The 25,237-nt window shown below is 40.7% G+C and overlaps 1 protein-coding gene across 1 annotated transcript; it reads left to right on the top strand.

Moving 5' to 3' along the window:
* The first annotated feature begins 212 nt into the window (after positions 1–212).
* AK3 (adenylate kinase 3) lies at positions 213–24,787 on the top strand. The gene is made up of 5 exons (XM_089656690.1): positions 213–581; positions 11,532–11,651; positions 18,736–18,908; positions 21,788–21,906; positions 24,318–24,787. The coding sequence occupies exons 1-5, from the start codon at positions 434–436 to the stop codon at positions 24,418–24,420; spliced, it is 663 nt and encodes a 220-aa protein (XP_089512816.1). The 5' UTR covers positions 213–433; the 3' UTR covers positions 24,421–24,787.
* Positions 24,788–25,237: the final 450 nt, after the last annotated feature.

The following is a 25,237-nucleotide window of genomic DNA, read 5'->3' as shown; positions in this document are numbered from 1 at the left end:
AAGAGTGATGTGTAAGAAAACAAAAGCCTGAGTGCTGAACTGTCAAGCTCACGTGCACAATGGAGGCCCCACCCTCCTGTCAATGGGAGATCAGAAGTGAAGGTCTTGCAGTGTACGATCACCGGGAGGTGTGAATGTGATGTGAATGTAGAGTCCTCATCTGCTTGTTTTAGGTCTCCGCCCCCTCCAGAGACGTCAAAAGGACAGAAGGAGGAGGAGGGCCTGAATACCAGCACGGGGGCGGAATAACTCGATCACAGCCCAGCCTTCCCATAGAGCGCCCTGCACTTTTCGCTCTTTAAGTTTTTATTCCTCACTTTGTGATTTCCCCGTATTTTTTTAATAGCAGCCTTCCAGAAGATCTCGTCTCTGCTTGCACGGCCATCCTGATCGCTTGTATTTCCCCACCTGGTTTGTAAGTTTGTGCAGCACGATGGTGACCCGTATGCTGTTCCGGGCGGTGATCATGGGCCCTCCGGGGTCGGGGAAAGGCACGGTGTCAGATCGGATCGTCAAACACTTCGCCCTCAAGCACCTGTCCAGTGGGGATCTGCTGAGGATGAACATCCAGAGGAAGACAGGTACAGCTGTCAGGGCAGGGGGTCAGCTGACCACAATTCCCAGAAGTTTTCATTAGGGGGACACGTGATAGCAGGAGCACAGGGCTGCATGGATGGTGATAAGGTGACACCAGAGGCACGATTCCATTGACTTCCGTGTCCCTGCACTGCTTTCATCTGCCAGTGTGCATCCATCTACTGCTCACAGCTGGCCTTGTATGCCCAGCTCATGGAGCCTGATGGGCCCCCTCCGCTCACCTACAGATTGCTTACAAGTGTGCTGCCTTTATGGTGGCCATACACACTTCCATAAATGATTTTTCCAACAGGAATAATCGATCCATAGTTGACAACCCATACAATTGACACAGACAGTTGGATTTCAATAGATACAATATGATCATAACATACAATCCTAATATATTAACATCGCAAATATATAAATATACACTCCAGTGAAAAATTAAATATTAAAAAATGAAAGATTAATAAGTCCCACTCCAAATCAATAAAGATAAAATAAAAAAAAATATTCATAAGTCCTTTTTCCAAAAAAAAAAAGTTTGACCAGTGTTTCCACCGAAATAGTGCTCAAATACCGCACTCACCAGATATTGGGGGGAAAAAAATGCCTTTTAGGGGTTTTTTTGGGATCCTAGACCCAGTCAATAAGCCTCCAAACACCAGGTATTATTGGATCTCCCCTACTCCAGACAGGAATATAGCCAGCCTCCAGGATCACCAGACACCACTGTCCAAGAAAAAGTTTTGAATAATGCACGGAAAAAAAAAACAATATATAGTGCAATACTCAAGCAGAATAGATTTCCAAGTACCAAACACTCACATTCTAAAAAAGTATAATCAGCATTTATTGTATTTCAAATGGAGCCAAATCGCCATATCACCAGGGTATTTGAGATCTCATGGTCAGCAACAGATGACAGCACAAGAATCACCCACAAGCAAGATGGCCCCTGGGAGCGCCACACGCCGGCGTGCATTCCACTAGGCGGAAGTGACGTGGTATGTTGGATGGTGAAGCCGGAAATGCGTCAACGCGTTTCGCCCCTGCTCCAGGGCGTTTTCACAGACTGTCTGTACAATAAATGCTGATTATACTTTTTAAGAATGTGAGTGGTTTGGTACTTGGAAACTGATTCTGCTCGAGTATTGCAGTATTACATTATATATTTGTTTATTTTCCTGCATTATTCAAAACTTTTTCCTGGAGAGTAGTGTCTAATGATCCTGGAGGTTGGAGGCTGGCTATATTCCTGTCTGGAGTAGGGGAGATCCAATAATATCTGGTGTTTGGAGGCTTATTGACTGGGTCTAGGATCCCAAAAAACCCTAAAAGGCGGTTTCTTTCCCCAATATCTGGTGAGTGAGGTGTGGTATTTGAGCACCATTTTGGTGGAAACGCAGGTCAAAAGTGTTTTTTTTGTTTTTTTTTTTTTTGTTTTTTTTTTTTTTTTGAAAGGATTTTTATGAATTTTTTTTTTATTTTTATCTTTATTGATTTGGAGTGGGACTTATTAATCATTTTTTATTTTTTTTAATATATTTTATTTTTTCACTGGAGTGTATATTTTATATATTTGTGCTGTTTTGATGTTTATATTCTTTTTTTGGTGTTTACACTAATGAGCAGCAGCATTTATTTGTTTATTTAGTATATAATTTCACGGTTTTCACGCTGGTGATTTTTAAATATATATATTCCTAATATATTGGTCACATCTTCATTTCCGCCATGTAATCTAATAAACTGCTGTCTTCAAATACCATCGTATTCATGAACAAAGTATCTCGATCTTGCCGATTGATGCAAAGCATCAATCATTTTCCACTCTGGCCAGTTAAATTCAATACAAATTGGTCAGAAGGATAGTTGTGACTATTCAGTACCAGTTCACACTGATGCGGTTTCACCCTAGGTTCACACCTAAGCGTTTTCTGCAGCGTTTTGCAGAAATACAGTACAGTCCATTTAACATGATTTCCTATGGGACATGTTCACATCTGTGTGTTTGCACCCGGCATGTTTTTTTTTTTTTTTTTTTGGAAAGGGTCAGGGACTTTTTTTTAATGAAAAAAGTTGCATTTTTGTTTCTATAGATCTCAATGGAAATGCTGCAGAAAAGCATGTATTGCATTTTTTTAATGTGTTTTTGATGAATTTTGCATTTTTAAATCTAAAAATAAAGGCAAAAAATGCAAAAACAGGCCAAAAATACAAGTGCAAAAATGCAATGCAGAAACGGCTCAAACGCAACCTACATAGGTGGGAACCTAGCCTTATAGTGCAGTACCACAGTGCCATTTTTGCTGTGACAGGTGCAAATTAAATGCGATTTCTGAGGGGACTGGGTGCAGCAGGAGATGAAATTTGCACCACACCCGCACTAAACTCCCACAGGACCCTTTTTTGGACCATATCAAATACTTATCACATATATGTGAACAGCCTGCATTGGAAATTATATTTTGAAGATGACATGCAAATCTATGGTTTTCGGATCGCATCTGATCTGCATGGAATTCGCATAAGTGTGAATCGGCACTCAGTTTGTAAATTTGATTTGATATGTTAATTGGATAATAAAATTGAGGAGTGTATGGCCATCGTTAGTCTTTTATTTAGCGCCCATACACACCAGAAACTGTGTTTTGCATGCACAGTGACGTGCATTTATCACACACTTTTTTTGCATGCATTGCAGTGCATTTTTCCTAAGCTTGCATTTCCTTTGAGGTCACTTCAGTCTTTTTGCACTTATTTCTAAGGCTACTTTCACAATGAGGAGTTTTTGAAGCACTTTTGTATTAAAAAAAAAAAGCGCATGAAAAGCTCAAGAAAACTGCTTCCCTGTGTATGTGAAAGTACATCTATGTATGTTTTCACACTGAGGCGTTGTGCTTGTGATGCGGTGTAAAAAACTCCTGCTTGCAGCAGCTTTGGGGCATGTTTGGGGAGTAAAGAAAAAAAGAAAAAAAAACCTTCCCATTGAAATCAATGGGAAATGCCTGGAAACTGCCTCTGAGGTGTTTTTGGTGCAGTTTTAAGTCGCGTGTCCTTTAAAAAAAGTGCGGTAGAAACACCTATGCATTTTTTATGCATTTTTGCAGTGGATCAGTGTGAAAGTAGCCGTACTGCTACACTTCTTCAGTGATTTGGTCACACTTGCCTGTAAAACCTGTCGAGCGGCAGAAGGGCTTCCGGTGGATGTAACTCAAAGTGGCAGTGTACATTTAGCCCCGGTTCACACTGATGCGGTGCAGAATTCTCAGTGTTTTTAGTGTGAATTCCACACTGCATCAGAATCGCACCCCGTTCATGTGAACCGCTGCAGGTGTGTATGTTAATAGCACCCAATAAGTGGTCCGCAAAACGCGGTGCGATGTGCAGAATCTGATTACATGGGTGTGAATTCCTATGCAATCCGATTCTAGTGCGGACCCAAAAAAAGGGTCCTACATGGTTTTGGTGCGGGTCAAATAGAACCATACAAAATGTATGGCTCCAATCGCACTGCACACAAATCGCATGTAATTTACACAGGTGTGCGGTTCCTGTGCGAATCACATGTGATATACCACACAGCATATATGTGAACCCAGGCTTATGGGTAAGAGGTCAGTACAAAGGCAGTGTGGTGCAGGGTAGGCTGTTCGTTAATACTTTACTGAGTCACAGGTAACTAAATTATGACGTATGTGTTGTGGCAAAGGAAGGCAAGCAGTCAGGGTAGGTTCACACTTATGTAGGTTGCGGTTGATGCGTTTTCTCGGTGCCTTTTGCAATTTTTTTCACATTAATTTTTTAATGTGTTTTTTTTTTTTTTTTTTTTGTTTTTTTTTTATGCATTTTGCTTTTTTGTAATGTGTTTAATGTTGCTAGGGGGAGGTGTCTGTTTCCATGCAGGAAACACACCAAAAATGCATGTACACACAAAATGCATGTGTTTTTTGATGCGGTTTTATTGAATTCTGTTACATGCAAAACAAAATCTGCTGCAGGAAAAAAGTCCCTGATCCTTTCAAAAATCCTCTCAAAGTGAACCAAGGGTCAAGAGTAAGTGCATTAAATGTACACTTCTACTTTTAAAGCTGAGCGTCATCTCTACATCAGTCCCTTCCGCCTGCCCCTCTTCTGTGACACCATCTTCATAGTTCAGTATGTTATTGGCATGGACCTGGCAGAGACTTGACATGCGGTGGGGGGGGGATTTCTAAACATGCGGACAAATGCCACTAGTTTCTGGCATATGGGAGCCAGAAATCCCCATGCATGTGCACAGACATATCAAGACTGGTGGCGTGCCTTTGCTGAATCTTGTAACACACTGCCTCCTGGAATCGGTGAGATAGGCCAATCCCATTAGGCACCCATGCTGCATTTTTACACAGTACATACCACTTTACATGTATGGTGTTAACAAGGCATCATTGTTTTGTAAGTCCCCTTGTCTTGAGACTGCGTTCTGTGCAGATCAGCACAGCTCAATGGACAGTCTAAACCCTGAGTAAATGCAATTTTTTTTTTTTTTTTTTTTTTTTTTTTTTTTTTAATACTTCTGTGGATGAAGCAGTTCTTATGAAGACTATTAATAGGAACAGAGTTGGTGAAAATACAGTCACTCCATTGCAGAACCAGACCAGAATTATTTAGGATTACAATACAGATGAATCCAGATCATTTTTCTGTCCATGCACATAATTGTCTGTGCTAATAACGGGCCCCTATTTTCATGTAACCTCTGCTGGAATGGTTGTGAGACCGGAGACATTTAATCACATTAGAGATGCTGCAGAAGGAATTCCTGACCTTGACATATTTTCAGGCAACGTACCTTTTTAGATCTTTCCCCTGCTGGAAGCATTCATTGATCTGGGTCTGTGTTCTTGGACATTGCCGTCACCCTAAGGCAGGGGTGTCCAAACTTTTTTCAAAGAGGGCCAGATTGGATGAAGTGAACATGGTGGAGGGCCGAACATTTTTCCGAACATTCTTTGAACCATTACAATTAAATGCAAATAAATTATTTTATGCCAAGTTAATTGCAAACGACATACTTTTCATTTCATAACATTAAGATCAACTGACAGCTGAGTTTTCACAATGTATTGAAAATAAATTTAAAAAAAACTTACCTGCACTAACGTGAAGGGTGAAAAAGGTAGCTGGAGCTGAAGTCTCTGCTCGGCAGCCGGGAGGGGAAGAGAAACCCACTTCACGCTGGGAGCCCGGCCCTGACCTCACCGCCCTCTGTCGCTCCCAGCGCGGCGCAGTCACGCATGCGCACTGCTCTCAAGCAGAAGACTGTCTGCCATAGAAGGGAGGGCCGTGGGAGGGCCACATTACACAGAGCAGGGAGGGCTGTTGGAGGGCCGTATTAAACCGACCCCCGGGCCGTAAATGGCCCGCGGGACGGACTTTGGACATGCCTGCCCTAAGGCCTTATGCACAAAGTACGTCTTTGCAGCCACTTTAAGGCCTCATGCACACAAGATGTGTTAAAAAGACTCCTCCTGGCAATGGTTTTTTGGCAGAAAAAATGCCTGACGCTTGTAAAAGTGTCTAATGCATTTACCAGCATCAAGCGTTTGGACATTCATTCATTTTATTGGCTAGAATAATGATTTATTCTGGCCATTAAAATTAACGCTCAATCGATAAACGCAGTGTTAACACATGTTTAGGCACGCAAGCTTTTTTCTGCCAAAACGCTGCCGCTCTTGGACGCGCTGGCGTTTGTTTTTTGGGTTTTTTTTTTTTTTTTTTTTTTTGTTAAAGCTCCTAAAAGCCCCTGTCAGTAAAAGATTCTAACAATCTGTGTGCAGTTATGTTCATTTTATACCGCCAGGCACCCAGGACATGTAGTTTTTATTTACCTTTTAGCCCTGCTGTGGGAAAGTACCTGTCAGGTGGAAGCATTCGGGCGGCAGCGCTGCTACCCGAATGCTTCCACAGCGCCAGCCGCTGCCCTCCTGCCTGCCCACTATATGTCCTGGGTTTCGCTTGCCCATCTGCAGGCCCGGGACTGGTTCTGTGGGTGCTGGTGGTATTGGGGGAAGGAGAACAGACACATCCGCTCTCCTCCCCTTCTTGTCCCCACTGACAAATTCCTGGCCATCGAGGCCAGAAAAGAATGTGCAATGTGCACTGCATTACATCCAGTGGAGCACAGGGGAGACATCCAGGGTCTTTTAGACCCTGGATGTCTCCAAAAAGAGAACCTGTCGCTAAAAATCATCACATAGGGGACTTTTTGTCCCCTATGTAAATTAAAAAAAAAAAGTTACACCCAAGCAGATAATTTTTCAAGGCCCCCCACATATACGCACGTACAAACGTAAAAGCACACGCTGGGGCACCTACACATGAAAACGTTGATTGCGATACACATTACATATCGCCGCACATGCCAGAATGAGAGCAATAATTCTAGCACCAGAACTCCTCTGTAAAACTAAACTGATGACCTAAAAGGGGCTTTAAAAGCGTCGCCTATAAAAGAAAATTATAGGGTACTGAAGTTTGTTGCTGTTTTACAAGTGCACGCAAATTTAAGGTTTGACACGTTGGATATTTGTTTACTCGATGCAACCTCAGATTTTATATTTTACAAATAAATTGGATACTTTATGAGTTTTTGTGCCCTAAAATTAACTTAAGTGTATTTGTTACTGAAATTTTGCATTTCCTAGATCTTTCTGATAATATCATGTGACCTATAAAATTGGAACTACCACTATTGTGTGTGTGTGTGTGTGTGTGTGTGTGTCTTAAATGATTTTTTTAACCGTGCAAAAATTGCAAAATCAGTTCTGGCAGCAAAAGGGATATAAAGGATAACCCGGACACGCCCCTTCCCTGACGAGCAGCCAATCGGTACGCATTATACTGCAAGGTCTCTCCCCTCCCTGCTAGAGACAGGCAGAGAGGGGAGGAGGAGATAATCAGCGCAATGTTAAAAATATTACACGTTTTTAAGTCGCTGTAAAGCCCCTTTTGTTTTTAAAAGCCCCAAATATTCCTAGAAGCACCTCAGATTTAAATACTGTTCTGATTAAAAAAAAAAAAAAAGTAATTTTAACCAAGACAAGTAGATTGGGGCACTGATTTAGTCCACGAACAAGTAGGTTTTTTTCAAAAGTTTCCACACCCCTGGTGCATGGACACATCGGATAATATGGAGGGGCATTGGAAGCTGTAGAAAAAAAAATGCCTGATGCCCCTAAAGCAGGCCATATATTGGTTGAATTCTGAATGATTTTTTTTATTTTTTATTTATTTTTTTTTTTATTATCAAAAAGGTCATTCATTCTCTAAGACTATGGTGCCACCAATGATTTCGAAAGTCGGTCGTTTTTTACAAATTTTCCAGCATGCCCAATAAACGAAATGGGGAGGTGCCATTGCCCCACTAACAGAGTGAAAATTGGCCGATTATTTTTAGGTTTTTAGGGGCATCAGGAATTTTTTACAGCCCCTCCATATTATCCTATGTGTCCATGCGCACACAGACTTATAGAAGCTTTTAGTGCTCTGCCCCTCCAACACTCACTGGAGCGCTGGACTGTGGAGGAGCTGGCTCAGGATCTCATTGACGTGTTGAGAGTCTGAGCCAGCTGTTGGTCCAGGCATCTGGGTAGATCCCAACATTATTGTTTGGATCCCTGCAGAGACTGGACCGGCACTGTAATATCCGCCAACGGCAAACTTTAGCCCATTAGCTGAATCGGGTCACAGGAGTACAGAGCTAAGTGTACTTCTGTGACCCACAGGAGAAGTATGGCTAAAACAGCTTTGGCCAAACTTCTCCTTTTACGTTAGTAGGTTAGGCTTCTGTGGTTGTCGTTGTGGAAGTAACCACTGGTGCTTAAATTTACAGTTGGTATCAAATGTTGTAGCAATAGTCACAATTGTGTCTGACCATACTGAAATATCATGATTTATGGTCAATCACATGAGGGGACTATTCCTTCTAAAGGGTTATTCGGAGGACAGAGTGATCTTTGTTAGAAATAAGGATGAACTACAACTTTGAAGTTCTTTCCAGAGGGGCACTTTGGATGTGGCTAAACTGGAGAAGACTTGCCGTATGTATACAATAAAAATGATTCCTGGTGTGATAAATATCCAAATCCAAGTTACACTTTTGCAATGACCACATCTGGCCATTGCTTGACCTATACAAAAATCTATATTGCATCCTGTTCATCTCTGCTGGCTTTCCAAATGTTGGATGGTACCATATGTTTGGTCTATGGAGTGCTTACACAGACAGCAATTTCCAAGGTCTGATTGCTTCTTGACAGGGTCTTGTATATTATTATTATTATTATACAGTATTTATTGCTGCCTTGCGTGATTAGATTTAGAGATGTATGACTAGCCTTCTGAACACAATACATACAGTACATTGCCTGGAATTGGTATTCTAAACTCTTATTGTTATTATTATAATACATGACTTGTATAGCTCCTACAGTTTGTGCAACACTTTATAACCTAAAGAGAGACAGTACAGATGCAATACAAGAAAAGAGGGTTAGGAGGATCCTGCTAGTGAGAGGTACAATCTAAAAGTACATTTTGTGTTTAAAAAGGAAGAAAAAAAAGTTTGATAGTGACCTGTTTGAATTCTTTATCATGGCCACGTGTGTGTTCATTTATGTTTTTTTTTTTTTCTTTTTGTTTTTTGTTTTCTTTTTCAGTACTGCTTAGCCATCCTATCACCTGCACAAACAGACAATGACAAGTATGTTAGAACAGGAGGAGGTGCTGATGTGCTGATTAACACTCTTTAGGTCCTGTAGCTCAAAGGCTCATTTACACACTGTAGTCTGCAGAAAGATCCACAGTGGATTGCTTTTTACAGAGTGGCAAGGGGGTGGCTGAGAGGCATTCAGGAGGTGATGCTGCTATCACTTAAATGCATATATGATAATTTTTTTTTTTTCTTTTTTACAGCCAAACAGCATTCTTTTACCACGTCCCGTCCGGCCCATGTACATAAATGGCCGGACAGGAGCAGGTTGCCGTTCATAAACTGCGCCATGCATTTACAGCCTGTGCACGCTCCCTGGAAGCGCGCGGCACTGCGATCCAGTGGCCACTGTGTCCACAGGACACAGCGGAACATCGATCACTGTACGGGAACCTTTTTTTTTTTTTTTTTTTTTTTTTTTTTTTTTATTGCTGTCCATGTCCCCATTAGGGAAATCCGCCATCTATTTGTACTGATGAGCATCATCACAGGGAAGAAAAGTGAGGGAAAATCCAAAAATGTTGGAATTGTCTCTATAACGAGGTAAAGGGAAATCTTTCAATAGGGACACTTGTTCTGGGAATGACTAAGAGGGTAATTCCCCTCACGTTTGCAAATTTCCTCCAACTTCCTGATGTCTCTGTGTATCATTGGGGAAATTTCCCTTCACTTCATTTCTCAGACTGCGAAAAAAAAGAATCTTTCCCTACACTATCCGAAACTAGAAAAGAAAAAAGGTCAATCTGCATATATACTTTAATGAAACCCAATTTTCTCCCCAGTCAATTTTCAGAGTGAAATAAACATACCATTAAACATGCAATGAAAGTTGACCACTCTGAACACCGATCTGATCATTATGCTAGAATTTAGGGTTGCACCGATACCGAGCAGTTGCAGGAGTATTGTTCCTCATGCAAATGCTCCGATACTAAAAACCAATACCTTTTTAGGTTCGGTTCTTTCAGCTGTCAGTGGAATACCCCAACTGACAGCTGAAATGTAAACAATAAAATGTCGGCTGTTAAGGAGGGGCAGCCCCTCCTTAACCGATGACATTTCAGCTGTCAGTGGAATTCCCCTGCGGGGTTGTGCTAAGAGGGGGGATTTAGGGGGAAGAGGGCTACCGTATACCCCTGGACAGCTGAATTCTGCCTCAGAGTACATTTTAGGGCTTATTCACACAAAGTGCAGTGCGGTAACATGCAACATTCCCGTATCACACCACCCCTCTACCTACTCTTCATTAGGGGATAGGTATCGATAATTGGTATCAGCTGTAGTATATTACACAAAATATACTACATCGGCAAGTATCGGTACTCATACTTGGTGTTAAAAAAATGGTATTGGTGCATCTCTACTAGAAATGGTGCCCCAAAGTCCACTGGGAAACAAGTATGTCACTTTTTCAGCCAGGATTTGGGGGTGCTGCTCATGGTGCCACTGAGAGCCTGAGCCAGCCGCTTTTGCCCTCTCCCCATCCCTGCTTTCCAGTGAGTGCTGGAAGGGCAGAGCACAGAGCCAGTGACTTCTCTCCTTGGTCCCTTGTTTATGTGCTATACCGCACATTTTTATTGTGTTTTTACATGCGTTTTTGTCTTGCGCTTCCATAGACTTTATTGGGGCTAGAAAACGCAGAGAAATGCATACATTTTATCAGACATGCCTTATTTTTTACAATGTAGCACACAGATGTGAATGGTCCTATTGGTATTTGCACAATGTGTTTTTACGTGCTGCAAAATGAACATAAATGAGCACAAGTTTAAACCAGGTGTAAATGCTCAAAAACCTATTTTAAAGATGCATTTGTGTTTTAAAAGCTGTGAATGAGCTTAGCTGTATCGTCTGCAAATATTGGAAGAAGGGGTGGGTTATGGGTCATTGAAAATATTTTCGTCTGCATTCTTTCTGAGCCCTGATAGTGTCATATTGCATGCACTGGTTTTGAAAGCAGTGGGTTTTAAATCAGTGTTGAAAAGGTCATATAAAAGTTTAGACATGCTGAGGTGCAGAGCTGACCCTGGGGGTTCAATTGGAGCAATTCCATTTTCAGCTAGGGAATGACTTCAGTCAAAGGAGGTTCTGTAACACTGTCTTTATGTTTGGTGTCTTTAGAGGCAGTAGAACCCCTGCTCTATCATTTTTGTACTGGACAAAATTTAACCTTTTTTTCATTATTCCACAGAAATTGGGGTTGTTGCCAAGACGTACATTGATCAGGGCCAGCTTGTTCCAGATGATGTGATCACCCGCCTTATTCTACATGAGCTAAACAACATGGTAGAACATGACTGGCTGCTCGATGGTAAGCAGGGTTTAATGGAATGTCGTTGTGCATTTATTATTATTCTTCTGGATATAGCCCCAATAGTTTTCACAGTACTTGACAACATGAGGGCAGACAGTACCGTTCCAATACAATTTTAATACAGGAGGAATTGGCCCTGCTCCTTAGAGCTTACAATCTAGGAGGGAGGGTCAAGTGATACAAAAGGTACTAGCTGTGGGGGATGAGCTGATGGAGGAAATAAAAGTACAGTCGTTAAATGGGGGCAGAATAGGCTTCTCTGAAGAGAAGGGTTTTCACAGATTGAAAGCAAACCGAGTAGGAGATAGTTGGACAGATTGGGGTAGTTTTGTAGGGTGGGAGAGGCTCGAGAAAAGTCCTGGAGGCGAGCAGGTGATGAGGTAGCTGGAAAGCAGGAGGTCTTGGGAGGAATGAAGAGAATGATTAGGTTGGTATTTGAGACTATGTTAGTTATTAGATTGCTTTAGATTTTTATTTTGTATATTACACAACTGTCTCCACTAGCATCCACCAGATTCAACATGCTAAGCAAATTAGTTGGATGGATAAGGTTAAACAGGTTTATATGAGCAGAATTTCTGCAGTTACCAGGAGACCTAGAGTTTAGATTCACACAGTTTTGGTGTGCATGCCTTTTCCTGAACAATGGGCCACTGGACAGAACTCCCGTAAAGTGTGTATATCACAGCAATAACAATTCAGACATCCATGTCCTTTCTCAAGCTTCATTGTTTTGTATATAGATATGTGCCTGTATGTACAGTTGTGCTCAAAAGTTTGCATATCGTTGGAGAATTGGCACTATACAGTATGTACAATTTTTTTTAAAGAAAACATGGGTGAGCAGGCAGTACACAATACTTTTATACTTCAATATTTTTATTGAGAATTGGTTTACCGTGGTATGTATAGGAACAATAACATTTCCGCCCACATGGCGAAATGGTGAGCATAAACGTCATAGAACATATAAGCATATAAAAGCCAGCATTCTCACCAGGTAGCAAACGTTCCAACAGACGATGGACAAGGGCATTGCCAGGGAAATTAGCCACCAATATAAAACCCCAATTCAAAAAAAAAGTTAAGAATAAGGAGATCAAAAGAAAAGATCTAGGATAAAACGAGGCGAGAAGAAAAGAGACAAAAAAAGGGGGGGGAGGGAGAAAATGAGTCAGCTGCGGCGTCATTAAGCAATGGAGATATATCTGATCCATGCTTCCCACGTTCCCTCAAATCTAGATTCATGATTATGGACAATGCTAGTTAACTTATTTACCATTATCCAATTAAGTTTTTGTTTAACCCCATCTAGCGAATGATTGTCTCCAGCTTCTAGCTATGGTAATATGTACCACCAGTAAGAGGTAATGAATTCGTTTAGTCGCTTTTTTTGGGAACGGTAGCAGATGAAATAAGGCCACGTCCGGTGTTCTACGAATATTAATTCCCGTAACCGAGTAGATAAAATTAAACATTCGGATCCAAAATCTTTTCACCAAATATGGAACATAGTTCCCTCTTGTCTGCAGTGCCGAAAGCAATTGGGTGATACTGAAGGACATATTTTAGCGAGGCGTGTAGGAACCAAGTACCAACGAAGTAGCGTTTTGTAATTGGATTCAATCAGAGCAGTATTAATCGATATCTTTGATAGAGAATGGGCCGCAGTCTGCCAAGTTTCCAGATCTAAGGAGCTATTCAAGTCCCTTTCCCATTGAGTCATATAGGATAATTTAGTGAGAGGATCGACAAGGGAAGCATAGACGATGGACAAACGACCCCTCATCAACCCAGTTGCCCCACGGGAGACTTCTAAAAGAGTGAGTGCACAAGGTTCTGCAATTAAGTTTGCTGGAGATAAATGAGATAATTTGATAATAGCGAAACAATTCTCCGGGAGGCATCTGGTACTGTGTCGGAAAATACTGGAGAGAACGAGGACGAAGTCCATCCAGGAAGTCTCCAATATGCAGCAAACCCTTATTTGACCTCCATTGAAATACCGATGGTGACACACCAGGAATAAACTCAGGATTATAAAAAAACTGGAGCTAATGGAGTATGTGGGGAGAAGAGAGGTTTGGGAGCCCGCCATTTGTCCCAAACCATCAACGAATAGGGCAGCGTAGGACACACAATAGGAGGACGTAAGCGACTGGGGAGCCACATAAGAGCACCAATAGCATAAGGATGGCAGGATAAGGCCTCAATGCCAACCCACTGGGGGACATAACCCCAGGCTGTAGTACACGTTAACTGTGCTATCTGAGCCGCATGAAAATAAGCTAGGAGATCAGGAAGCCCCAAACAGCCATGCTTCTTTAGGGAAAAGAGAGTTGACCTGTTGACCCTAGGATGCTTTCCCCTCCAGATAAATCTAGAGACTGCAGCCTGTAATAGTATCAGTTCCTGTTTGGGAACCATGATCGGTAACGTCCTAAAGTAGTACAATAGGTGTGATAAAAAAGTCATTTTAATAGAGTGGATTCTATCAAACCAAGAAAGTGGGAGATCCTGCCACTCTAGTAAATCAGATTTAAGTCGCTTGAAGAGCGGAAGATAATTGGTCTTGTACAAGGATGAAAAAATATTTTGTGAAGTGAATCCCCAGATAGGGGAGAGAACGAGGGGCCCACTGGAAATCAAAGTTGTCTTGAAGGTAACAAACCTCTGAGTCAGGCAACAAAATATTTTAGGCAATTGTTTTAGAGGAATTAAGAGTAAGACCGGGTAAAAAAAGTGCGAGGATCAGATGTACATAAGGACATCATCCGCAAATAGAGCGCATTTATGATCCTGCTGACCACAGCGGTTGCCCGAAATAGTGGGATCAGCGCGAATGGCGATCGAAAGTGGTTCCATTGCCAGAGCGAATAATAGTGGAGAGAGCGGACAACCCTGTCTAGTACCACGCCCTATCAACAGGGAGGCTGACTTATAACCACAAATGGAAACTTGAGCCGAAGGATTAGAATAGAGGGCCCGTAGCAAGGTCGTAAAAGAAGGGCCAAACCTATCTAACATCTGAAATAGGTAGACTGTCAAACACTTTATAAATATCCAGCGATAACAATAAAATTTCCCTCTGAAGATTTGTCCCAATTAGAATGTCCGGCGAATTTGGTCAGATGTTTGTCGACCGCTGATAAATCCTGACTGATCATCATGAACATACAGTGCTAGGAATTTATGGAGGTGTAAGGCCAAAATTTTAGTGAGAATCTTTACATCAGAATTAAGGAGATGGGCCGGTAATTGGAAACTATAGAAACATCTTTGAGAGGTTTGGGGATGACACTAATGAATGCCTTATTTTCGTCAGGGGGCACCAGTCCCCCATCCCGTAGATAATTAAAATATTGAACCATATGGGGAACCAGGGCATCAGGGAAAACTTTGTAATAATTGTGAGGAAGAGCATTCGGTCCTGGAGATTTATAAGAAACAAAAGATTTCAAAGCATCCCTAATCTCTTCACACGAAATGGGCCGTTCCATCGACTCCCTATGAGCCTCCTGGAGACAGGGAAGAGAAACAGAACTCAAGAAGGAGTCGAAAGACGAAGCACCTCCCCTGAAGCGTACTATAAAGTTCAGTGTAAAGAGTGAAATTTCCGAAGAATCTTACCTGGATCTTGGGATAAAGTGCCGTCGTCTAATATGAGCTTAGGGAGAGACGTTTTGAGAATGTCTGGGAGTCAACTTGCGGGCCAATAAGGTATCAAGTCCAAGTAAAAAAATTTATGGTTGGTTAGACCATCGTAGTTGTTTGTCAGCCGTAGTAGTAAGACAAAGATTTAGTTCCAGCCGGGCTTGATCCAATTTAAGCAACAAGTCTGGACTGGGATTTTGCTTATGCTGGGCAACCAAGTCAGAATATGCTTGAGTTTTGGTGGCTAGAAGGTCATTTTGGGCTTTTTTAAGTCGTGAAGAGAGCTGAATAATAAACCCCCTAACCGAGGCCTTATGGGCTGCCCAGTTAATGGCCGGGTTCGTATCCTCTGACTTATTAAGTTCAAAGTACGTTTGTAAGTGAGAAGAGATGTCCTGACAATAGGAAGAATTACCCAAAATAGATTCATTAAGGCGCCAACAATAAGCAGTCCTACCAAGCAGCCCGGATGACAATGTTATAGAAATCGGGTCATGGTCAGACCAAGGCGTGGAGAGTATTTTAGCAGTGAGGAGTCTAGGGAGTGAATGTGTATGAAGAAATATATGGTCAATGCAAGAATAACAATTATGAGTCCTAGAGTAATGGGAATAGTCTCGAGAGGTTGGGTTAGCCCCTCTCCAAGCATCAACAAAGTCAAACCAATACAATAGCTGGGCCAATTTTCGGCTTTGTCTAGAGGAGGCTGAAGCACAGTGGTTCAGGTACGATAGAAAATCTGATCCAAAGCTAAGTTAGAGTCACCAGCCAGAATGACATCGCCTTCGAATTCGCTAGCCATAGAGTTCAATAGGGAATGGAAAAATGCCACCTGGTTGGTATTAGGAGTGTAGTAAATTAAAAAAGTAATCAAATGTCCCCCCAGGTGTCCTTGCACAAGAAGATACCGTCCCTCCTTGTTCCGGATAACTTTAGATTTGGTAAAGGAAAGACGGTGAGATAAGCAATAACCCCCCGTTTCTTCTCTGAGGCATTAGCAAAATAACAGACAGGATAATCTTTATGTACGTATTGGGGGGTAAATGAAGGTGGGAAATGCGTCTCCTGTAGGGCAACTATGTCTGCCCCAAAAGAGCGGTATGAATTAAAGGCCTTTATGCGTTTGGAGGGGGAGTTAAGCCCCTGAACGTTATGAGAAAGTAGACAGATCGTTCTGCTATGAGACTGTAGAGAAATCATAATCGGCAATTAAAAAAACTAGATAGAATGGGGACTCTCCGCTCCTGAAGCGTAAAAGGGTCCAAAGGATCCAGATATGCTGACGGCTGACCCTGGAAGAGAGGAAAAAAAAGGGGGGAGAAAGAGGGAGGACAATAAAGAAAAAAAGAGGAAGGAAAAAAGGAAGAAGAGACACTTGGAATAGAGAAATCCTCATGTCAAGCAACCGAAGGTGATGTACAAAGTCTTGTAAAATAAGCAAATCAAACTCCACACCCGTAATTGCAGAGCAATAGCCCTGCAAAGGAATGGGTCCACCCGGAGAAAGCAACTAAGGGAAGAGTCTTCCAATCAGGGAGGGCACATACACTCCCCGGAACCAACAACAACCCACCAATAACATAACAATTAGTAGTCAGAAATGCAACCGATCCCTCTGATAAAGGAATCAACATGTAGATAAGAGGTAACCCCAAGGCCACTTCCCTCGCTAAACCTCCCACAACAGCAGAAAAGCAATGGCCAATGTTCCCGAGGAACCACTGAGGGGCCACCACCCAACCGTGGAAGAAAGGGGGGGGGAAAAAAAAAAAAAAACGCCCAAGGAGTCCCATGAAAAGCTGTAGAAACTTAGGAAGTCTGCTTGGGTGGTTTCCGCGGCTCAGTCTTTCGAGGATTTGAAGCAGTCCACAAAGGTGAGAGCGACTGAGGTCGAGAAGCCGATCTTGCTGGGGAGTGAGATGTAGGACTCTGAGATATAATGCCCAATTGAAATAGCCGTTGCTCGCCATCCTGGAATGTGGAGAACCGATAAGACTTTCCATTAATGTTGAATTGTAGGAGAAAGGGGACGCCGAGCCGGGCGCCATCTTAAGTCCCTTCCTCCCTGCAGGGAGTAATGATTGTAAAACTCTGCGGCTCTTCCCTGGCATTGTGCGGAGGCACTAAGGTCCGGGCAACACCCGGGGGAAATCCCGGAACCAGCGGGGGATCGGTGCCCATGCGTGGGCTGTCACTGGGTCCGGGGATGTGCGGAGCTAGTGCCGGACCATCCCGTCTGGCTGGCGCACCTACACGCTACTTTAATTTATTATGGGATTCATATTCAGCTTTAGGTCATAACTAGCACCTTTTTTTTCGTGTGGGTTTTTTTTTTTTTTTTTTTTTTTTTTTTTTAAGTTCCATTACCTTGTTACACAGGTCTTTCGACAGTTGAACATTCTGTTGTCTCCCCATGGCTCAGAATTTTAGCCTGCTCAGTGCATTCACATCAGAGCTAACAAACTCATTGACTATACACTAATTGCAATTTAAAAAGCCACAGATGTGGGAAATTAACTTTTTAATTGCCTTTTAAACCTGTGTCAGCTTGTGTGTCTGTACCAAGGCCAAACATTTCAGTGTATGTAAACCTTTGATCAGGGCTATTATTATGATTTAAAAAGGAGCCAAACAAATATGTGATGATAATAAATGGCTTCAGATGAGCACTATCCTTAAGTAAGACTGTTTTTATGATCAGTCATATTTTTTTCAATATTGATGCTAAAATTTCATGATTTCTGCCAGGGTATGCAAAATTTGAACACAACTGTATAGATAGAGAGATATATATATATATATATATATATATATATATATATATATATAATTTGGGGTGGGATATAGCACCAAATCCATTAGGAATGTGTACTTATGTGTATCATATTACCTGTAGGCAGCTGCTTCTGTTAAATTATCCATGCTGGATATTGCCCTAAAAAAACTGTCTTCTGGCTTTGAAGACTACTGAGAAGTTGCGCCCCCCGACTTCTTCTGGTCTCTCCACCTTTCACAGAACTCCTACTATTATCCCACAATGCATGACATGATCTTCTCTGCCCATTCACAGAAGGCAAAGCATTGTGGGAGTGTAGTAATGCGAGCAATAATAATGGTGGAGGAGAAAGTCGAGGGCAGGGGAGTGGCACAACTTTTCTCAGTAGCGGCTGCTACTCATAACCATTTCAGCTGTGAAAGACACAGCAGGGTTGATTTTTAGCAGAAGCAGCTGTCTGCAGGTAGGATATACACTGTTACACATACCTAATGTATTTGGTGCTGTATCCTCCAAAAAATATATACTAAGCTTCAGCTTTAAAGCGTGCATATTTTTGGCATCACTGGGTCATGAACGCCTAATACATTGGTTGCCTTTGCTGTAGCTTATTTGATCTGATCTAGTATTATATTCTATCTTTTTAATTAGGATTTCCAAGAACAGTCCCTCAAGCCCAGGCTCTCGATAATGCTCATTATATAAACAGTGTCATTAATCTGAATGTGCCATTTCAGACCATTAAGGATCGTCTGACAGCCCGATGGATCCATCCTGGCAGTGGCAGAGTATACAACACTGAATTCAATCCACCCAAGGTCTCGGTAAGATGAATATATATGAATACGTGCCTTCTGTATTAACTGGTTCTTACTAAGAACTGGTGTTTATTTCTTCAGAACAACCAAACCGATTTAAACTTTCAGGGTTGGTCTGATGCGGATTACTGGGTAATGAGAAGTAACTCCAGTGCTTGCAAAACACTGACATGGGACATTTACTAAAACTGGTGCACACAGAATCTGGCGCAGCTGTTCATAGTAACCAATCAGCATCTAGGTTTTATTGTCCAAGCTTAAAGTGGTAGTAAGATGTAGTAAAGAGGTAGAAGTTTAATGCTCTGTTACAAAGCTCAGTTGTATATCTCAAACTTGCATGTTAATATGTATGGGGGATGACAACTAGACACCCCTTGTGTTGACATTATTCTGGGAAAACAGTAAAGTTTGGTAAAAAATTGACAACTTGGCCAATCCCTTTTTCGTTGACTGTCAACGAGGATTGTCTGTAGCTACTCTTAAACTGGCCATACATTAGTAGATCTTTGCACGAACGACTGTACAAACATTCGAACAAAAAAAATTTGCAGTACATTCAATGACTTTACCAATGTTGTTCAAAAGCATTTCAAAACTTTTTTTTTTTTTTTTTTTTTTTTTTTGCTTTTGACATTCAACTGTGGAGTAAATGGCCCTTCCTGAAGAAAAACCGAATGTACTGTTTAAAAATTTGTTCAGTCAAGAAAAATTTTTCATCCTGCTTCTTTTACGGTTTGACCCTACTGTTGATTATAAACAGATTAGAGACAGTTGCAAGAAAAGTCCTCTCTGGTGGCCAATTTCTTCTGCCTTCCCTTGATTCCAGCTCTGTAGCCTTTGTAAGACTCTAATTTCTGGGATTGCTTCCATCTTCTGACCCCCAAGTCACTGCAGGACATGACAGCGATAGAAGGGTAAGAGGAAGGAACCACAGAGCATGACTGGGGAGACAGGCAAGTGTTGAATTCTGCAGAGTCTACTGCAGGAGGGTGCGCTTTTTTTTTTTTTTTTTTTTTTTTTTTTTTTTTTTATGGAGTGGATAAGGTCTAGTTTTTAATGTTTTGGGAAAACCAATACAAATACAATACATATCCTAATAATTAATAAAGACCATGCATTACAAAATTACAGTCCATATATCTAGTAGTGGTGCACTGAAATGAAAATTCTGGTGCCGAAACCAAAAAAACAAAAATTCAAATGCACTTGGCCAAAAACCGAAATGTGCAGTTTTTAAAAATTAATATATATTGGGGGGAAAAAAAATACACTTTGATTAAAAAAACAGTATATACCCCCATTTTTTGTAAAATATGAAAGAGGATGTTACAGCGAGTAGATACCCAAAATGTCACACTTTAAAATTGCGCACGCTCTTGGAATGGCGTGAAACTGCGGTACTTAAAAAAAAAAAAAAAAATAAAAATCTCCATGGGTGATGCTTTAAAAAATGTCTACAGGTTAGCAGTGTAATGTTACAGAGGAGGTCTAGTGCAAGAATTATTGCTCTTGCACTTTAAAGGTTTTTTTTTTTTTTTGCACTGTTCCTTTAAAAAAATGTATTCACTTTTATTCTTATCACAAGAAATGCATGCATCTCTTGTGATAGAAATAATTAGTGACAGGTCCTTCTTTATGGAGGGATATGGGGTCAATAAGACCCCACATCTCTCCTCTACAATGTAAAGCATTTGATAAAAAAGCATTGATCTAGTGCTTTAAAAAAAAAAAAAGAAATGGCTGGAACGGGAAGTGACATCGCTCTGGTCCTCCAAGGGCATAGAGCTGTGTGGTGGCCATCTTTCCTTCACTCATCCCTATGCCCAGCTCCAGGATTGATGGTTTCTCAGGCTAGGCGGAACTACCAAGCGGTGGCAGCGGCAGGGTTTTTTCAGCACCTGTATCGGTGCTTTTTTTCATTTCGGCCGAATGGGGTGTTTTCGACTGAAACGTTTCGGCCACCAAAATTTTGGTGCATCCCTAATATCTAGTGCTTCGTGCTCATGTATTCCAATAACTGTTACATGCTCTGAAAAATCCAATGCAAATGTCCCGAGCTGTAAAGTAACTTCCAATCACGTTGTGCTCGGTGCTCCCTCTCCTGTGTGCTCTTCACTCACCAGATAAGGTGGACTCCTAGCTTTATGGGCTTAAGAGTCAAACACTTTTCTCTGGTGGGATGTTCTCACAGATGTTTCCAGGATTCCATAGAGTACTGGATCCATAGTTATAATAGGAAAGGTTCAACCTGTCAGTGTATTCCGTTTAACATCAGATATGTACCAAAGGGAAGCAAAAGGAACACTAATAGTGTAATATTGTCATGCCATTTATTGACTATGATAAAATCTATATTACACTCACGTTCCATAAACAACAAATAGCCTTGTATATAAAAATGTAGTATCCTCAGCCTCAGACAGGTGATGCAGTATCCTAAAATGGCTCCGGAGTGCCGCTGGTTCGCATGTTATCCACTCACCAGATGTGACATCATTCCAAATAACTGGAAACCAGAAATTTTGTCAACACGTTTCACCCCTCCTACAGGGCGTGCACATCTGGTGAGTGAGGAGTGCACAGGAGAGGGAGCACCGAGCACAACATGATTAGAATGTGTTTTACAACAAGGGATTTTTGCATTGGATTTTTCAGAGCATGTGACACTGTTATTGGAGTACACGAGCATGAAGCACTAGATATATGGACTTTATTTTGTAATGCGCTCTGTTTATTATTTTCTATTCGTGTATTTCACTTTGAGCAGCGGCATTCTTTTAGCACAATAGTTTTTGCACAAATTTTGGTCACCAATTTGTTTTGTGTATAGTAGCGCAGTTTATTTTTTGTTTACAATACATATCCTGTTTCATATTTTCTAACAGGGAATAGATGATATTACCGGAGAGCCTCTAATTCAGCGTGAGGATGACAAGCCAGAAACCGTTACCAAGAGACTGAAAGGTTACGAGGCCCTTACCAGACCTGTATTGGAATATTATCAGTAAGTGTTTTTTGTTTTTTTTCTTTTGTTTGTTTTTTTTTTTCTATTTTATGACTTTATAATACAACAACCAAGAGTATGAAATGGTTACTTTTTCTGTTACAATATTTTTTTTATAGAACTAAATATAAATCATGATTATGCATTAATTGTCACAGGAACTGACACAATAAAAAAAAAAAAATTTACAAAATATAATGTCAGCAGTTTTGTTTCAAAGGTATCAGTTTCTGGCTCAGTTGGTTTTAAGACTCATACAGTGCCTTAAAGTATTTATACCCCTTGAAATTTTCCACATTTTGTCATGTTACAACCAAAAATGTAAGTGTATTTTATTGGGATTTTCTGTGATAGATCAACACAGAGTGGCACATAATTTTAAAAAAAATTTAAAAAGTTTCCTTCTACTTCACAAAGGTGTGAAAAGTGTGGTGTGCATTTGTATTCTGCCTCACTGAGTCAGTACTTTGTAGAACCACCTTTCTCTGCAATTACAGCTGCAAGTCTTTTTTTTTTTTTTTTTTTTTTTTTTTTTTTTTTTTTTTTTTTTTTTGGGTTTGTCTCTACCAGCTTTGCACATCTAGAGTGACATTTGTGCCCATTCTTTGCAAAATAGCTCAAGCTCTGTCAGATTGGATGGAGAGCATCTGTGAACAGCAATTTTCAAGTCTTGCCACAGATTCTCAATTGGATTTAGGTCTGGACTTTGACTGGGCCATTCTAACACATGAATATGCTTTGATCTAAACCATTCCATTGTAGCTCTGGCTGTATGTTTAGGGTCGTAGTCCTATGAAAGGTGAACCTCTGCCCCAGTCTCAAGTCTTTTGCAGACTCTAACAGGTTTTCTTCTAAGATTGCTCTGTATTTTGGCTCCATCCATCTTCCCATCAACTCTGACCAGCTTCTCTGTCCCTGCTGAAGAGAAGCATCCCCACAACATGATGCTGCCACCACAATATTTCATGGTGGGGATGGTGAGTTCAGGGTGATGTGTAGTGTTGGTTTTCCACACATAGCATTTTGCTTTTAGGCCAGAAAGTTAAATTTTGGTCTCATCTGACCAGAGCACCTTCTTCCACATGTTTGCTAGTTTCCCCACATGGGTTTTCGCATACAGCACTTCTTATGGATTTCTTTCAACATTGGCTTTCTTATTGCCACTCTTCTATGAAGGCCAGATTTGTGGAGTGCACAACTAATAGTTGTCCTGTGGACAGATTCTCCCACCTGAGCTGTGGACCTCTGCAGCTCCTCCAGAGTTACCATGGGCCTCTTGGCTGCTTCTCTAAGTAATGTTCTCCTTGCCCGGCCTGTCAGTTTAGGTGGACAGCCATGTCTTGGTAGGTTTGCAGTTGTGCCATCCCCCTTTTTTTTTTTTTTTTTTTTTTTTTTTCCATTTTTGATGATGAATTGGACAGTGCTCCATTAGATGTTCAAAGCTTGGGTTTTTTTTTTTCATAACCTTTAAACTTCTCCATAACTTTATCCCTGACCTGTCTGGTGTATTCCTTGGCCTTCATGATGCTGTTTGTTCACTAATGCTTTTTAATAATAAACCTCTGAGGGCTTCACAGAACAGTTGTATTTATGCTGAGATGAAATTACACACAGGTGGACTCTTATTTACTAATTGGGTAACTTCTGAAGGCATTTGGTTCCTCTAGATTTTAGTTAGGGGTAAAGGGGAATGAATACAAATGCACACCACGCTTTTCAGTTATTTATTGTAAAAAAAATTTGAAAACAATTTATAATTTTTTTTCCACTTCACAATTAATGTACCACTTTGTGTTCGTCTATCACAGAAAATTTCAATAAAATACATTTGTTTTTGGTTGTAACATGACAAAATGTGGGAAATTGCAAGGGGAATGAATGCTTTTTCAAGGCACTCTATACATTAGTGTCTACTGAGCATTACGTATTTGGTATCTTCTTCACATATGTTAGAGATATAAGAATCATTTAAGGGCCATTGCCTGCTTAAACTGTATCAGATTTTCTTTTTAAAGAAAGGGAAATACTTTGACCTTTTTTTAACTATGTATCTGCAATCCTCGCCTAGGTGAGTAGGACTTCCCCACCATCAGAATATACTATCAGTTGCTGGCTATAGCTAGTAGGAGTTGGTAGGTCAACCTCTACACAACCACCCTGCCCATGCATGGATTGAATTTCTTTAGGTAGCATATTTGAATACTTGCCTTTTATTCATTTCCTTTCAGTAATATGAAATATAAAAAGAGTTCCCAAGAACTAGTGACCATACGTGAAATACTGCTAGCCTGCTCCATATCAAACTAAGATGATTCTTGCTTTTTGAAGATTGTAAATGGTGGATAACAATCTTCAATGCTCATAGTCTCTATAAGCATTACTTGAATAATTTTTCATTGTGGTCTCTCTAGAAACAAGGGTGTATTGGAAACATTTACTGGAACGGAAACCAACAAGATCTGGCCCCACATTCACGCGTTCTTGCGCACAAAGCTGCCTGAAGACCACGAATAACTGGTGACAGACAAAAAGCACAAGGGATGCTGGACTGTAAATCTATTACCTCCTCAATGTGAATGTTTTTTAACCTTGTCATTTAGACTTCATACCAGCTGTTTTAATGCATTTTAATGTTTTTTTTAAATGACAGATTTAACTATAATTAGTTTAGTAATTGAGCTGGAAGATGATATTTTATGTAATTGTCTAATTTTAAAATTGAATTTTTTTTTAACAAATGATCATCAAATGACAAGAGGATTGTGGGCCAGAAAGTGTGTCTAAAGTAACTAACTTAAGAAGACACTTTATTGACATTTTTATTCTCGATTGCTCTAACCACCATATTTTCAATTATGACATTAGAACTGAAGATGGAGAACCTGTATTTTGTTTTTTATTACAAATGTGTTCAATCCTAGAAGAACCAGGATTATTAATTCAATTACCCCCTCTGTAAATGTAAGGTCAAATCAGCTGGTCAGTTACTTTAGTGGAAATATTTTTAACCTCTGGTTACATCAACAAAGCAGGGTGGAAAATTTTATAATCAAAGAATAAACGCAAGACAAAAAAGGAAAACGTAAAGCACCTAGCACAACGTGGCAGACCCTCTGGCTCCACCAAAACACTACACTATAGTAGACACTATGTGCAGCGCTAATAAAAATGTGTGTTTATAATCAATGATGACCAGTGTGATTGTAAAAAAGAAGGGAAACATCCATAAAAAAGAAATGGGGAATTGTGAATACTCCAATGAAGAAACAAAATGAACGGTATAACAAATGAAAATATATAAGTTCTCTAAATATCATAGTCCCAAAAATAG

The sequence above is a fragment of the Staurois parvus genome, unplaced genomic scaffold (assembly GCF_062004578.1).
Source record: "Staurois parvus isolate SC_StPar_1 unplaced genomic scaffold, SC_StPar_1.0 ptg000929l, whole genome shotgun sequence".
NCBI lineage: Eukaryota > Metazoa > Chordata > Amphibia > Anura > Ranidae > Staurois > Staurois parvus.
Note: the sequence above shows the minus strand (reverse complement) of the source record. Positions and strands in the feature narration are given on the sequence as shown.

Bases quoted from the DNA above. Each gene is read 5' to 3' on its own strand.
- AK3 (XM_089656690.1), top strand. From the start codon at position 434: ATGGTGACCCGTATGCTGTTCCGGGCGGTGATCATGGGCCCTCCGGGG. The intron at 582-11,531 runs GTACAGCTGTCA...ATTATTCCACAG, and splicing joins GAACATCCAGAGGAAGACAG to AAATTGGGGTTGTTGCCAAG. The intron at 11,652-18,735 runs GTAAGCAGGGTT...CTTTTTAATTAG, and splicing joins ACATGACTGGCTGCTCGATG to GATTTCCAAGAACAGTCCCT.